Source organism: Pseudopodoces humilis, chromosome 20, assembly GCF_049639895.1.
Source record: "Pseudopodoces humilis isolate 2021_Gansu_Grassland_sample_001 chromosome 20, ASM4963989v1, whole genome shotgun sequence".
Classification (NCBI taxonomy): Eukaryota; Metazoa; Chordata; class Aves; order Passeriformes; family Paridae; genus Pseudopodoces; species Pseudopodoces humilis.
This window is the reverse complement of record NC_142219.1, coordinates 6748355-6761767: the sequence shown is the minus strand read 5'-3', so window position 1 is coordinate 6761767 and position 13413 is coordinate 6748355. Positions and strand designations below refer to the sequence as shown.

At 40.2% G+C, this 13413-nt stretch overlaps 1 protein-coding gene across 6 annotated transcripts in view; it reads right to left on the bottom strand.

The window, feature by feature from the left end:
- The window catches only part of CHFR (checkpoint with forkhead and ring finger domains), a 38572-nt gene extending 25503 nt beyond the window's left edge, over positions 1–13069 (bottom strand). For all 6 annotated transcript variants that reach the window (XR_001331552.2, XR_001331551.2, XR_001331556.2 and 3 more), the window contains exons 1-11: positions 13000–13069; positions 12468–12615; positions 10543–10642; positions 5693–5802; positions 4060–4119; positions 3694–3906; positions 2789–3004; positions 2342–2498; positions 1960–2114; positions 1305–1467; positions 356–498 (exon numbers count right to left, since the gene is read on the bottom strand). Coding sequence is in view for 1 of the 6 variants with exons in the window: in XM_005524353.3 (XP_005524410.2) it covers positions 356–498; positions 1305–1467; positions 1960–2114; positions 2342–2498; positions 2789–3004; positions 3694–3906; positions 4060–4119; positions 5693–5802; positions 10543–10642; positions 12468–12603 (1453 nt within the window). In the remaining 5 variants the exon portion in view is untranslated. The remainder of the gene's footprint in view (positions 1–355; positions 499–1304; positions 1468–1959; positions 2115–2341; positions 2499–2788; positions 3005–3693; positions 3907–4059; positions 4120–5692; positions 5803–10542; positions 10643–12467; positions 12616–12999) is intronic.
- Between the last annotated feature and the right edge of the window lie 344 nt (positions 13070–13413).

Here is a 13413-nt window from a genome sequence, read left to right as displayed (position 1 = left end):
GAAAACTGGCATTCAGGCTTCTAAACAGCACAGGTGTGTAAAATATTTCAGTATGTAGAAAAGTTGAATAAGTTTTCAACCATCTGATCAACCATTAGCAACCCATTTTGGACAATCACAGCCAAACATTGTATTTGCAAAGACACCAGTGTGGAATTGCTCTCACAGTCCTGTGAGAGGGATCTTGCTTAGGCCTAACTTAGTTCATTGTTGTAACACAACTCCTTGCTTAGCTCAGAGGAGTTGGAGATGATCTTCAAGGGTCCCTTCCAACCCCAGCCAATCTGTGACTCTGCCCTGAGTGTCTGAGTTGCAGTATTTTATTGCTGCACTGCTGGGCCAATGTGACACTGACCTGCAGGGAAGTTGGCAGAGGTTGATGGAGCATCTCCCAGAACCTGCATCCCTCCTGCCTCTGTCTCCTGGCCAGTGCCAGGCACAGCTGGAACAGAGTGTCTTCGGTACCCTGGGCACTGTCTGCATACTATATATGGTTGACTGAAAGAACAAAATAAACTCATATGAAATTATACCAAACAAATGCAAATGCAACTTGCATCACTATGCTAGACAAGGTTGGTCAGACTCAAAAGTTTAAATTTAGGATTTCCTTGTTCAGTAACAGATGGAAGTTTATGTAACTCAGTACCTTACAGCTCTGAAGTCTGCTGCAGTTGTGACAGATAAAAACTTGGGGTTTTGTGGTATTCCTCAAGGAGTTTTAAACAAAAGGAAAGGAAAAAAAGAGCAATGTGACAGAAAGAGAGAGGAACAAAGCTAGAATAGTTATCTACAAGAATTCTTCTGTTCCTCTAGACATTGAGCAGAAAGTGTTTGTTGTTGAAAATGAAGAGGAGGTATTTTGGCACTTGGGAATTCCCAAGTCAAACATCAGCTACTTTGGTACCATACCCAGCGAAAGCAGCATTCCAGGCACATAAGCACAAACATTGCAAACACGCTCATAGGATCATGGACTGCTCTATCTCCTGACAAGATCTTAGCCAGAAACCTGTCTTTTTTTTGTTGCACAATTCTACATAGAATTGTTGGTCACAAACTGAATCTTGCTGGACTTCTAGAAAGTTCTAATTTTTGCTGATCGCTCAAGGTTCAAAAGGATGGCCAGCAAAAATGCCAAGTTAATTACTGTCAAGAATGAACTTAATCTGAAAACAGATTCTGGCAATGATCACGGAAACACTATCAGAATAGTAGCATTTGTGAAACTAGCTCAGTTTGTGGATCTGTGTGTTGAAACATAGGCACATCTAATTCAGCACACAATTTAAATGCAGGCATACCTGATATCTGAGGATTCACTATCTACATCAGACAATTCCAGCAAATCTTCAGAACTTCCCTCCTCATCGGAAAAAGATCTCCGCACCTTAGGCTGCAACATGTCTTGAGTAATTTTGTTTCTGGCATCCATGCTCCGAACATCATCTTCATTGCGACATTTATCTGGCATGAGAACCAAATTCAAATTTCAAGAGAAAGGAACACCTCACATCCCTTATCTGCACTCTACTTTCTTAACACATTACCATTATTGTGTTTTCATCTCCATGAGACTTGTTTTTGGATGACAGAGTTATAGACCATCTTAGTTAAATTCCCCTCTCTATTAAGGAAGTCTACTATCAGGCAACTTAAGTTTTGTTTTCAAGAGGCCATGATCAAAGTTAATTAAATCTACATTCAAGTATATTTTATTATACTTACTATATAAGTAACAAATTAAAACGAAGCATTCTTAGCATACTCACAGTATTAAATCACCTTCCACAGGTTATTATATCATGTTAAATGCACCTGTTTTCTGACAAGCCATGTCAGAGAAAACAGCAGGGTAATAAAACACACAGGTATTTTACAGACAACTGTGTATAGACATCAGTTATGTCTCATGTGTGAAATCCATTGGATTCTGCCAACAGACACTATTCAACTTGCCTGGATGCTGAATCAGATAAGCTTCAACCAAGTTGTTCAATATGTGATTTTTACAAATACGTTCTACGGGACAACGACAAGTTGGACATAGAGAAGATCTTTCCATCCATCCTGAGTAGCAGGCAGCACAAAAAGTATGCATACAAGGCTGCAAGCTGGAAAATAAACAAATGGAGTCAAAATACAAATCTTTCATTTCCTTCAGATACATCCATAACACTGAAAAAACTATTTAGCATTGATTTGACTATCTAGATGGGGTAGGAAAAGGAAAATCAAGAGGGCTTATGAAAATGCTGATTATCCTGACCTCCTCAAGTAGTTGTCACTGAATGTCTCGCATTATTACCACATGATTACAGCTTTTGTCACTCTTACATACCTTACACAGTCATGCAGCAGTTCTTGGCAAATAATGCAAGTTAATGTCTCTTCCATCTTATCTGGTTTCACATTTGATGTTTTTGCATCTTCAGAGCCAATTTTAATTATACATTCACTTGGAGCTGCTGGTGAAAGATTTGGACAAGTATCTTCATCTACAAAGACAGAAGGAGATAGTTTTTAGAGCTTTTTTTAAACTTATTTTTAGTCAAGTATTAAAAAGAACCCTGAAAGATATGCACTGATTTGCTGTTCACTGGCAACAGTCCCAAAAGAGGTTCTTGCTTTACACACTACAGCTTCTGCAACTGAAGACATTATTTTCATGGGACCAGAAATCAAGTGAGATGCAAGAAACAAGCTGAAGGACTGATGACAGCTCTTGTAATTCAGTTTGGAAGGGTGGGGGTAAGGGTTAAGTTGCAGAATACTACAGTATACTAGCCTCCTTTTAGTTTCTTCTTAGCAGGTTCCAAACCTTCCTCCTCCCCTGTTCTTAGAGGATCTGATTCTGCATTTTCTTTGTCAGTGATTTCTGAAGTGATTGCAGAAGCTTCAGCATTCACATCCAGCTTTTCATGCTTGTCATGCAGTGCTCCTACACACATGGATTCCAAGATGGGGAAAGCAGGCACAGGAGTGACAACTGAGGACTGTGATCCTATAAAATAAAAACAGAAACATGAACACGGCTGCACACAGATATGGACATGCAAAAACAAAAGGTACTCAAACCCTGATGAGGCACACACATCAATCCAAACATCAGAATAGGAGAAAGTGGAGCAGAAAAGCAAAGTCTGCATAACTTACTAAACACTCTGAACCAGTCTGACTAATTGGAAGACCTGGGGGAAAACAACCTATTAGTTGTGTAACCCTACTTAAAATCCCCATTCCTCTTTCACTTGTGGAGTATTTATTCTTAAGACTATTATCCACACCAGGTCTTCCTGACAAAGATGCCAGGCAGGAGTTATGCAATACTGATCATACGTAACAGGTCGGGATCACAGCAAAGGGAAAGCTTTGTTTCCATAGGAGCCAGTGAGGTCCCAATGAGCTGCTGACAAATGCATAAAGGAATTCTCACAATTCCATCACTCATCCATCAAGATTTACCCTGGCTGCTCATAGAAAGTTAAAATGTCCATATTCACCTGGTATTTTCACTAGAACTTTACAAAGCAAATTCTATACCCCAAGATAGGGGTAAGAGATCAATCTGTTTAAATTAAAAACTGGAGTAACAGTTGATAAGCTGGACTCAGTGATCCTGATGGGTCCCTTCCAACTCAGCATATTCTATGATTGTGTGATCAAACTTTAAATACTTGACCCAAGTCTCACCAGATGTAGATGGATTATCCTGCTGAACAGATGCAGACTCAACTGGAGAGGTAGAAGAAGCATTAAAGAGGTTTGATGTAGAAGTAGATGGCTGTGGTTCCTCATAGCAAGTCTGAGTAGCTGACAGTGATGAGGTAATTTGGGTCTCATCATTACTTCTTCCTGTACTTGAGGTATCTTTGGTCACATGGCATTGGTTTTCTACATTAACTTCTACAGTTGGAAGGGAGGAAAGGAAAGAAAAATATCTGTGTGACAGTCACCACATCATGGCTTCAAAATTCCAAGGAATCAAACTCTCTCAAGAGGGTTACATTAGTCATTGGAGCTTAGCTCCTCTTCATGGATCTTGAATTACTTCCTTACCTACTGGTTCTTGAGTTGCATCATGTTTTGTGTTTAAGGATTCATAAAGATAAGCAACATCTGAAAGAGATTTAAAAATATTAATCATGCTCTTTAAACAAAAATTCACTAAACTTAATTCCACATAAACAGCTTCTATTCACAAGTGGCTGCATCCCCAAAGTGTCTGACAATGGAAGAGGCAAATGAGGGGTCACCTCAACAGTACCATGTTAATAATCCTACTTAGGAGGCAATTAGGAGCAGCACGGCAAGATCTTTTCTTCTCAGGAAACCAGGCAGAGCAGCTTTTGTGTGACGTTTAACTTGTGCCAGCCATGGAACCAGAGGCTTAATCATTTCTTAAACCTAAAATCTGCTCTGTCAGAACAGACTGTATTTTTACTGATACTTGAATCAAAGTTCTTCAAAGAAGCTTATTATTTCTGAGCTCACTTCTCAGCCTCTTCAATCAATATTATTTCATTTCTTTGTGAGACACATGAACTCTCAAAAATACAGATTAGGACATGCCATAAGTTTCAGACAGAAACTGATTTAGAATCTATTAATAACACCAACTGGATAATATCCTTTTCTTTTCAATCTTACTTCTATTAAATATTACTCCAAAAATTCCTCTACCTTGCTACCTTTTTGTCACCTCCAACCACCTACAAGCAAATGAGACCATCTTAGTTTGTACCAATCCTTTTTCTGATCAGAAGTTAAAATATTGTCTCCCTCAGTAGGACTTAGAATGGCCAAACAGGCATGCCAAATCTAAATTCTTCTCTGTGTTTGAAGATGTAAAAGCTGAAAAAGCAAAACTGGAGGCTTGGTAATTTAACTACTTATTAAGCCAAATGGAAATCAGTGATTCAATTGATTGCCTGGAAAATTCACCCAAGTGATTCATCTAAGTAGCATCAAGTGCAATAGTGCCAACCTAGAAAGGATTTGTGAGATAAGCTATATTTTTCTGTCTGTAGAGTTTATCACTGCTTCATGTAACATTTGCACCAGACAGCATAAATCTGTCTGTATATAAATTAACAGCAATTTCATAAAGGAAGTATTTCAACAGTGAGTAGGTATCTAGAATTTTTTAACTGACATTCATATGTTTATTAATGTATGAAAATTGTAAATACATCATTGTTCCAGGTTTATCAATTCTACTTTCACTGTAGGGCTTCCCCCATCTCCTCCCCATTTTGCCTCTTCCCTCTTTAAAACAAAAAAAAACAACATACACACCAAAAACCCACACAAACAAAACAAAAAGCTTTTGCAGCCTTTCCTACTGACTTGTGCCAAAAACTGCTTCACTGGGATATATAAAGTACCACTAACTACCCCAGCAATTTGACTTCTAAAAGAAGCACTGGACATGTGATTAGAACCTCATTACTTACCATTCATGCATTAGTTCTACCAAAATTACTTCTAGGCACATTTAAATTTCAGACAGTTGCTCAGATTTGTCTCTGTAAAACCTGGCACATCCATGACCTCTTCTCTAGAGACTTGTTTTTAAACATATTTCTCTTTAAAACAGAACTACTCAATTTTATTATACTGATATTTCTTTTCCCTCATGACTCAAAAGAAAATGACTAAGCATGCCATTTAAAAAGTATTATTCACTTACTGTTCTCTGGCTCATTTTTTCTGTAAACAACATAGATCACATCCCCAGTTTGTAATGGGTATGTCTGCTTCTTAACCACTTTCAATTTATTAATTACTGTTCCATTAGTACTGTAAAGAGAAAGAAAAGATAACTTAGCATAAATGTTTTCATAATTACATGGGAAAAGGAAGGGAAAATGCAAGATGCATTTAAAGAAGAAAAACTATTGGCTGACCCCCAAAAATGTAAGTGAACTAAAATTATTTTTTTTTAAAAAAAGGAAGCCTGAAAACAAAAAATTTCCCCCAAAGACAGAAATTCAGAGCTACTAGAGCTTCAAAGCTCATTTGCAGCTGCTGGTGAAGAGATGGCAGTTGACAGACAAAAGGCCCCATATATTTGGCCAATGTCTCCAAATAATTAAATGACTGTTTCTTACAACAGTCTTCACCCTCTTAAGTATAAAAGCTGAAAGGACAATATGAGTTCTATTCAAAAGATTCCAGGCCATGTTTTCCAATTAATACTGGGAATCTCGTAAGATGTTCTGTGACAAAGGAACTTCTCCTGTACAGTAGTCAGGGATGCTATGCAGTGTTACTATTTTTCCCCCTCCTTCAAAAAGGAAAAAACCTAAAATTGTGAGGTTACTTGGACTATTTGCAACTTGAAAGTGAGAAGTTAACAAGGTGGAAAAAAGTAATACATAATGAAAGATCAGTTGGAATGAATTATTTTGGTATTGATAAAAAATTCAATACTTGTAGAAGAAATTAAACTAGGGAAAATGAAAATGCAGAGCATTGCTGATTAATTTCTTTATCCCCTTAACTACAGGTGATGTTGTATACACAAGCTATTAATGTTTTATAACCAAGTCAAGTTATTCAGGTACTGAATAATTCCAGCTCACTTGCATTAAACATCCTTCAGGGCTGCAGAACTCTGAATTTCAGACTTCTGCCACTCAAAATCTCAGAAAACTGGTACCAAATAGGGATGAAAATATCTGCTTTTTCCCTCTCCACAAGAGCAGCTGCAAGAAATAACAGCAAAGCTGTGCTGCCACCTCCTGGAGGCACAGCCCGTGCCCAGGGCACTGTGGCCTGTCCCTCACTGCAGGGGATTCATTTGGAAATCAGCACCTTCCCCCTCCTCTTTTCTGACATAAAAATATGAATTAAAAGTTCAAAAGGAAAATCAAGCCCTTTCAAAGCACTAAAGCAAGTCTTAATCAAGACATTAGTTCTTGGTCTTGCTGCTGCAGCTGCTTCCACAGTCTATGCGGCTGAATCAACTAATCCAACTTAAATGAGATACCAAAAAAAAATAGAAATGCTACTTTGAACTTTCAAGAAATGAAAAAATAAAAAAACAACTTTGGGTCACATTGATGAAACTTCAAGCTTCTCCTGCAAGCAAGAAAACTACTTATAGCTTGTCTTTTTCCCCTCAGTCATACAGATGTTGACTAGGCTGAAAGACATAAGCACTAAAGAACGAGAAGAACAGAGAAATCACTAAAATGATTGCCAGAGTTTAGCAATTAAGAGGAAAGACAGAATTTTAGTCAGTCTGTTAAAAAAAACACTGATTTTTAACCTCATACTGATGGTAGTGATAACATATTTAAAAAGATTATGTTGAAGCAAAAATTGTATCTCCTTCAATTGCCAAATAAATAGTCAAGTTTACACCAACCTCTGAAACCTGTCAGAGCACCTTTAACAAAAAAAGAAACATCAAATTTGACCTCCACAGTTTTCCAGAAGGCATTTCCCATCTGCCCCAAGTGTTCTAGACCTTCTTTTGTAATAAATCAGCTAAATTCAAGTAACAAGACTTGTCTTTTACTGAATTTTAGCTTCTACAGGCAATTCCTAGCCCAAACATTTCACTAAACATATGGGGGAAAATGTCACAATAATGTATTTTATGAAGTAACTGTCATGACTGCCAAGTTCCAAGATTATTCTGGGGAACAATAACACAAGGTATTTTTGGAGACAGGAAAAACCCCAAAACATTACACATCTAGTAACCACTAAGGCTTGGTCTCACAAAGCAAGATGCAAAAATAGCTGTGCAAGACTGCTCATCAAATTTGCTATAGACAGCCAAATCTTTTCAGTTGTGTAGTTACACAGACTTAAGTGAGAGCTGATAAATGAATTATTTGGCACACATGGACCCAAATGAAGTAGGAATAAATGGATATCTCTTAACACAGAAAATAATAAGCTTTTCTTCAATGCATTAGTAAACTAAAGCAGTTGTATTTATCTCTCAGCCAACAACCAAAGGGAAAAAATTATTCAACAATCCCAGATAATTATATCGGTCTTTCACTTCGAATTCCAGTCTTTAGCATAAGGCTTTTAACAGATATGGTGACATTCCAGATTAATGTTGTGGTATTTTTTTAACCAGACACACATGATAAATTATGACATTTGTACATTCCTCTGATGTTACAAATTAAACTCCCCATAAAATAAGTAGAAAGTACAATGAGAATCTCAAATATGAAGGCCATTTATCAGGACTTGGTATTGAATTGATGCCAACTGGCTGTACCATTTTTCAAGAAAGAAGAAAAACAGTACTATCAGATATAAACTGTGTTGTGAAACTATGTCAAAAAAGGTTCCAATGTCACTTTTTTAAACAGTGAAAGAAAAAAATCAGGCCCTGACTCAATTACAATGTGGTTGATGACTCCACATTTTCATTAATGAACCATAAATTCTGTTTATGTCCCAATCCCACCTGCTGTGCAGAATTGATATGATTGCCTTCACTCAGAACAGGGTTACTTTTGAAGTAGATAAATGATCTATGTGTTATAAGAAACTTTCACATTCTTCCAAGAAAAATGCCAGTCTAATAATTTCTAATAATTATTTGCATCCATCCAGGACAAGAATGTATCTTATGTTAAAGCTTCTGGGTTAACAGTTATCTGTTATTAAAGTGCATATAATTGTGAACACATTGTATAAAGTGAAATGAGTTTTGAATTCTGTTAAGGTACAGAATCCCTTTTGTACTGTAATTCTCCACTCTTTCCATGGTCATAGACATAGTTTTGACTGGAGGGTGAGGAGAATTTAGTAGCAGAAGGGACACCAACAACTGCAGTTCAACCTCTGATTTACCCACAGAAAGAGACTATCTGCTTGCCTGCCTTGTCAGAGTATCAGCCTTGTCTAAACAATTTCCTGATCTGAAACATCACTTCCAACTCAGAATCTTGAAAGGAAAAGATCCTAGAAAATAACAAGAAATTACACTAGTTGTCTTTAAAATTTGTTTTTCAAAATGGAGAATCTTACAACTGCTTTTACTGGGAGAAATCCAACTGCTGCCTCCACTGTATTAGGTCAGCTTGTACAATTTGTTTTCTTTCAAGACTATAAAGCAAATACTGCATGGTTTGGAAAAAAAAAGCAGAAACATATCCCAAAAGAGGGCGAGTCTTATTTTACTACTTGCTAACTCTTGGCTTTTGTTACTTCTGAAGTTTTATTTACTCAATAATTTTGAATGCTCTACACATTTTCTTTCACCTGAAAATTTTGGGTAATTTTTTTCCAAAGTATATTCAAGAACTCATTATGCTATCAGAAGATAAAATGTTGGCTATCTACATATATTTGATGATATTCTTTGGATTAGATGTAACAGAGAAACAAAGTCCACTCAGTTTGACTGTCCCACTAACTGCCTCCTTCAATGCATTCCTCTTCACCAGAAAAATCTGAGCTTGACCACAGCAATGTTTCCAAATTAAGAGAAGAAAAAGCTGACCTTGCAGTATTTTTCTCTGGGCATCTGTACTGCCAACTCAAACATTCAAGAATCATCTTCTTTCAGCCTGATTTTTTAGGACTCTTCTGCTATTTGGCACAAACATTGGAAGACCAAGAAGAGTCTTCTGGAAGCAGTCACATCAAACCTGTTTTGTTTCTCGATTCAGCAACTGGCAGCCACACTTCAGTTCACAGGAGGGAGAGCACTTCAGGGATTCACTCTTTTTTAGATATGCAGAAGTGTAACAGGCACAAGCAGCTCCCTGGCAATGCTCATGGTTGCAGCCTTTCTCCTATGCTACCTTGTAACGAGCCTCACCTTTTCATGAATATACCATGCACAAAATTAACTTCAATTTGGCTTTGCTAGTTTTCTGCTGGCTGCACCTTCTACCTCAGGGGGTGGGTAAGCGGTTAAAAAAAAAAATAAAAAGAGGCAGGAATGTTTCTGCACCATGCACAATTTATTTAGCTTGTTCTGTCACACCAACAGCCTAAACCAATTCTGCCAGGGACAGTTTCTCAAGCTGAGATTTATAGCTACCCTCTGAGACTGCCATGATAGGCAAACATAGCTTGGTTTGTTGTTTGGAACATCCTGAAATTTAGGATTATATTGGAGAATGACAACTATAAACCTGTCCCAGACATCCCAGCTCATCTTTTTTTCCCAAAAATTTAGCATTCCATCCCACAGCTTCTGGGAGTATAAACCCTGCAGGAATCTATCCAGGGACCTATGCTGGATATTCTGGACCTATCTCTAATTACAGCCTTGAAGAGGAGGGGGAATACACCCTTATCAGGTTTGCAGATGACAACAAAGCAGGGGCAGAGCAGCTATCAGGGGCACTTTGGCAGGCCAGCAGAATGTGCCCATGATGTACAAAGACAAAGAGGAAATTTTCACATTTGAGGTTTTGAAGGATATCGTGTTGAATCCCTGTTTCAACCCAGAAGGCAATTAAATATGTTATTATGGTAGCTCAGGGTTAGTATCAAATACCTGCTGAGCTTTTGACAAAAGTCCTTCCAAGAACATTCTGAGAAACCAACCTTGTATCTTCCAATGACACTTGACCAGACTCTTCATCCACTATGATTTTACAGTGATCTCCAGACACCAACTTGTTGCCAGGGAAAGATAAGTCACAGCCTTAAAAAGAAAGATTTTCCAGCAAGCTTAAAAATACACATTACACAGTCAGATCAGCATTCTACACGGCTATAAATGCAACACAAACTGACTCATGTACATATGCAGTAGTTCAAAACTCCTGCTGTCACACAGGCAACACAGCCTAGTGTGAGACACACAAACACAAGTAGTGAGATAGCCCCATGTGCTGATATAAACATTTCAACCATTCAAAGGTGTTTCAGTTCCCTTTTTTCCCCCAATCCTAGCCCTCAAAGATGGAAATCAAATCACAATTACTCTTTCTAGAGTGGTACAGAAATAAATCCACACATATTTGAAGTGCTCAGTTTAACCCCTAAAGGCACACATCTCACAGCACTCAGCTCTTTTTCCACATCATTGTGATGCTGTTTCATTGGATTTAACTTGTTTCATTCTGGTGTATTGGGGAGAAGTAGTAGAATCAATAACTGACTAAAAAAAAAATATTACCACTGTTCTATCTTACAGTCTTTTGTTTGTTTCAAAACAGGAAAAGTTTTCCTCATCTCTATTAACAGTGTTATATTAATGAATTATGTTAATGAAGTTGAAGAGAAACATAAATCTAAGACTAAGATTTAAGAATACACAGGAGAAGTGTCACGACAATGTGATGGAAACCTTCTTACCCACAACTGAAGGGCTCTGAGAAAATCCTGTCTTTTTGCTTCACTTTAACATTGAATATTCAAAGCAACACTTACTTAAACTGAAGTTATAGTCAACAACCATGATTCCCCTCCATCTATTCCCACTGTGGGTGAACTGATCTCAGCCTGCCCAACAACACATCCCAGAAGGAAAGCAGCAGCCACTACCTCAAAAAAAACAATTCTAATGCTCATGAAAAATCGTAAGTACTGTTTATAAATTCACAATTTAGTATTCTAGTAACCATCCATCTAACTAATCCATTAGCAAACAGCTATGAAAGCAACTGAACAAGAAAGCATTCACATTTTTTTCCGCCAGACAACCTTCAGACATCGGCTTGAAGAATTTACCCACAGCTTAATGATAAGCAATTTCAATAGATATCACCAAGTGTAAATTTGCAAAACATTTTTCCTACGAGACACTATCTGCCTTTCTCACAGAGCTATAGCATCTGGTGTTTGTTCACAACTATTTACAGGAAGTGACTGATCAGCCAAACAGCTTGAACTGATGAACAGGAAACAGAAAATTAGCATTGTCAAAGCAGAGTAAAAGGAAGTTAAAACACTACAGTCCTTTTTTCAGATACAGTAAGCACTAAATCCTTTAAAATAGAGGCAAGCAGTACAACTTCTAGACCCTGAGAATAAAGCTTTCAAATCGACTCTCAGACAAACTTTCAGTACTTGTTGGCAGTCTTTATATGGCCAGAAGAATTAAGGGCTTTTATGTGGGTGTTTTCTTTTCTGTGAAGTCGAAGCATTTTGTATTGCAGTTCCAACTTATTTTAACCACAGAAGCAAAATGAGAACGTAAACAGGACTGAAACACAGAAACTTCTGAATCAACAAACGGTTTTCCTTATTTATATAAACTGCCACAGACTATCTAAAAGGCACATTGACTCTGAAACGTACCCGTGACACAAGTTGCTGAGAAAGAAAAGGTCATAAAACTACTTATTCACACAACTAAGAGGTAAATTAGGAATATGGGGCGGCCTGGCGAGCACCTCCAAGAGCTGAAAGCACCGAACATAACTAGTTTCAGTCCACCTTCCAACGCTGTAAAAGCCAGGAGGGGGGATGGCTGCTGTCCCCCGAACACCGCCCTAGGCCAGCGCAGCGCGTCCCTGTCCCACCTTTCTTCCGCCCAATGGTCCATTCTCTTTTCAGCAGCAGGACGTGCGGCTCTGCTTCATCAGCACCCAGCCGGATCAGCTTCCCCCAGGGCTGCGGCTGCTGCTGGCTCTGCTCGCCTCCTTCCGATTGCTCCATTTGGATTCACATCTGACAAAAACAAACAAAGCGACCCCAAACCCCATCATCGCACGGCACGCGGGGCGACACAGGGTTCCCTGGCACCCCCGGGGCCGGGCCCCGCGCGCCGGTGCCCCGCAGCACCCTCGCACGCCCGGGGCTCCCCCGGCCCCGCCGTTCCCTTTTGTGTGGCGCCGCAACACCCCCCTCCCCCTCGGCCCCCCGCAGCCAGCCCACCCTCTTCCCCGCGCCCCCACCCCGCAGGGCCGCCCCCCGCCCGACCGGGACCGAGCCGGGGGAGCCAGCCGGGGCGGCCTCCGTCCGTCCGCTGCCTTCCCTGGAGCGGGGCGGGGGCGGCCGGCGGGGCCCGGGGATGCGGCGCCCCCGCGGCGCGGCCCGTCCCGGCCCCCTCACCCCAGCGCCGCGGCCCGGGCGGCTCCTGTCAACAGACATTGCCCCATCAGCTGATGCGGCCGGGGCGGGCTCGTGCGCCCATTGGCCGGCGCGCAGCGAGGGGCGGGTCTTCCGCCGCCCGCCACAGAGCCGGGCCTCGCCGGCCGGAGCGCCGCCACTTCCGGTGAGGCCGCGTCGCGCGCCGCCCGTAGGGAAAAGCGCGGCTGTGAAGGGGCTGAGGCGGTGGCGACGCCCCGGCGGCCATCTTGGGTGTGGGAGAGCCCGCCGGCGGCACAGGGTGCGCGCCGCCATCTTTGTTGCGGGTAAATCAATCTGACCGTGAGGCGTGTATGCCGGCAGCCGGCGGAGGTGGTTTCAGCCGTCGCATCCACTGAAATATTGTTGTAGTTTAACTCTTGGATGTTGAGCAGTCAT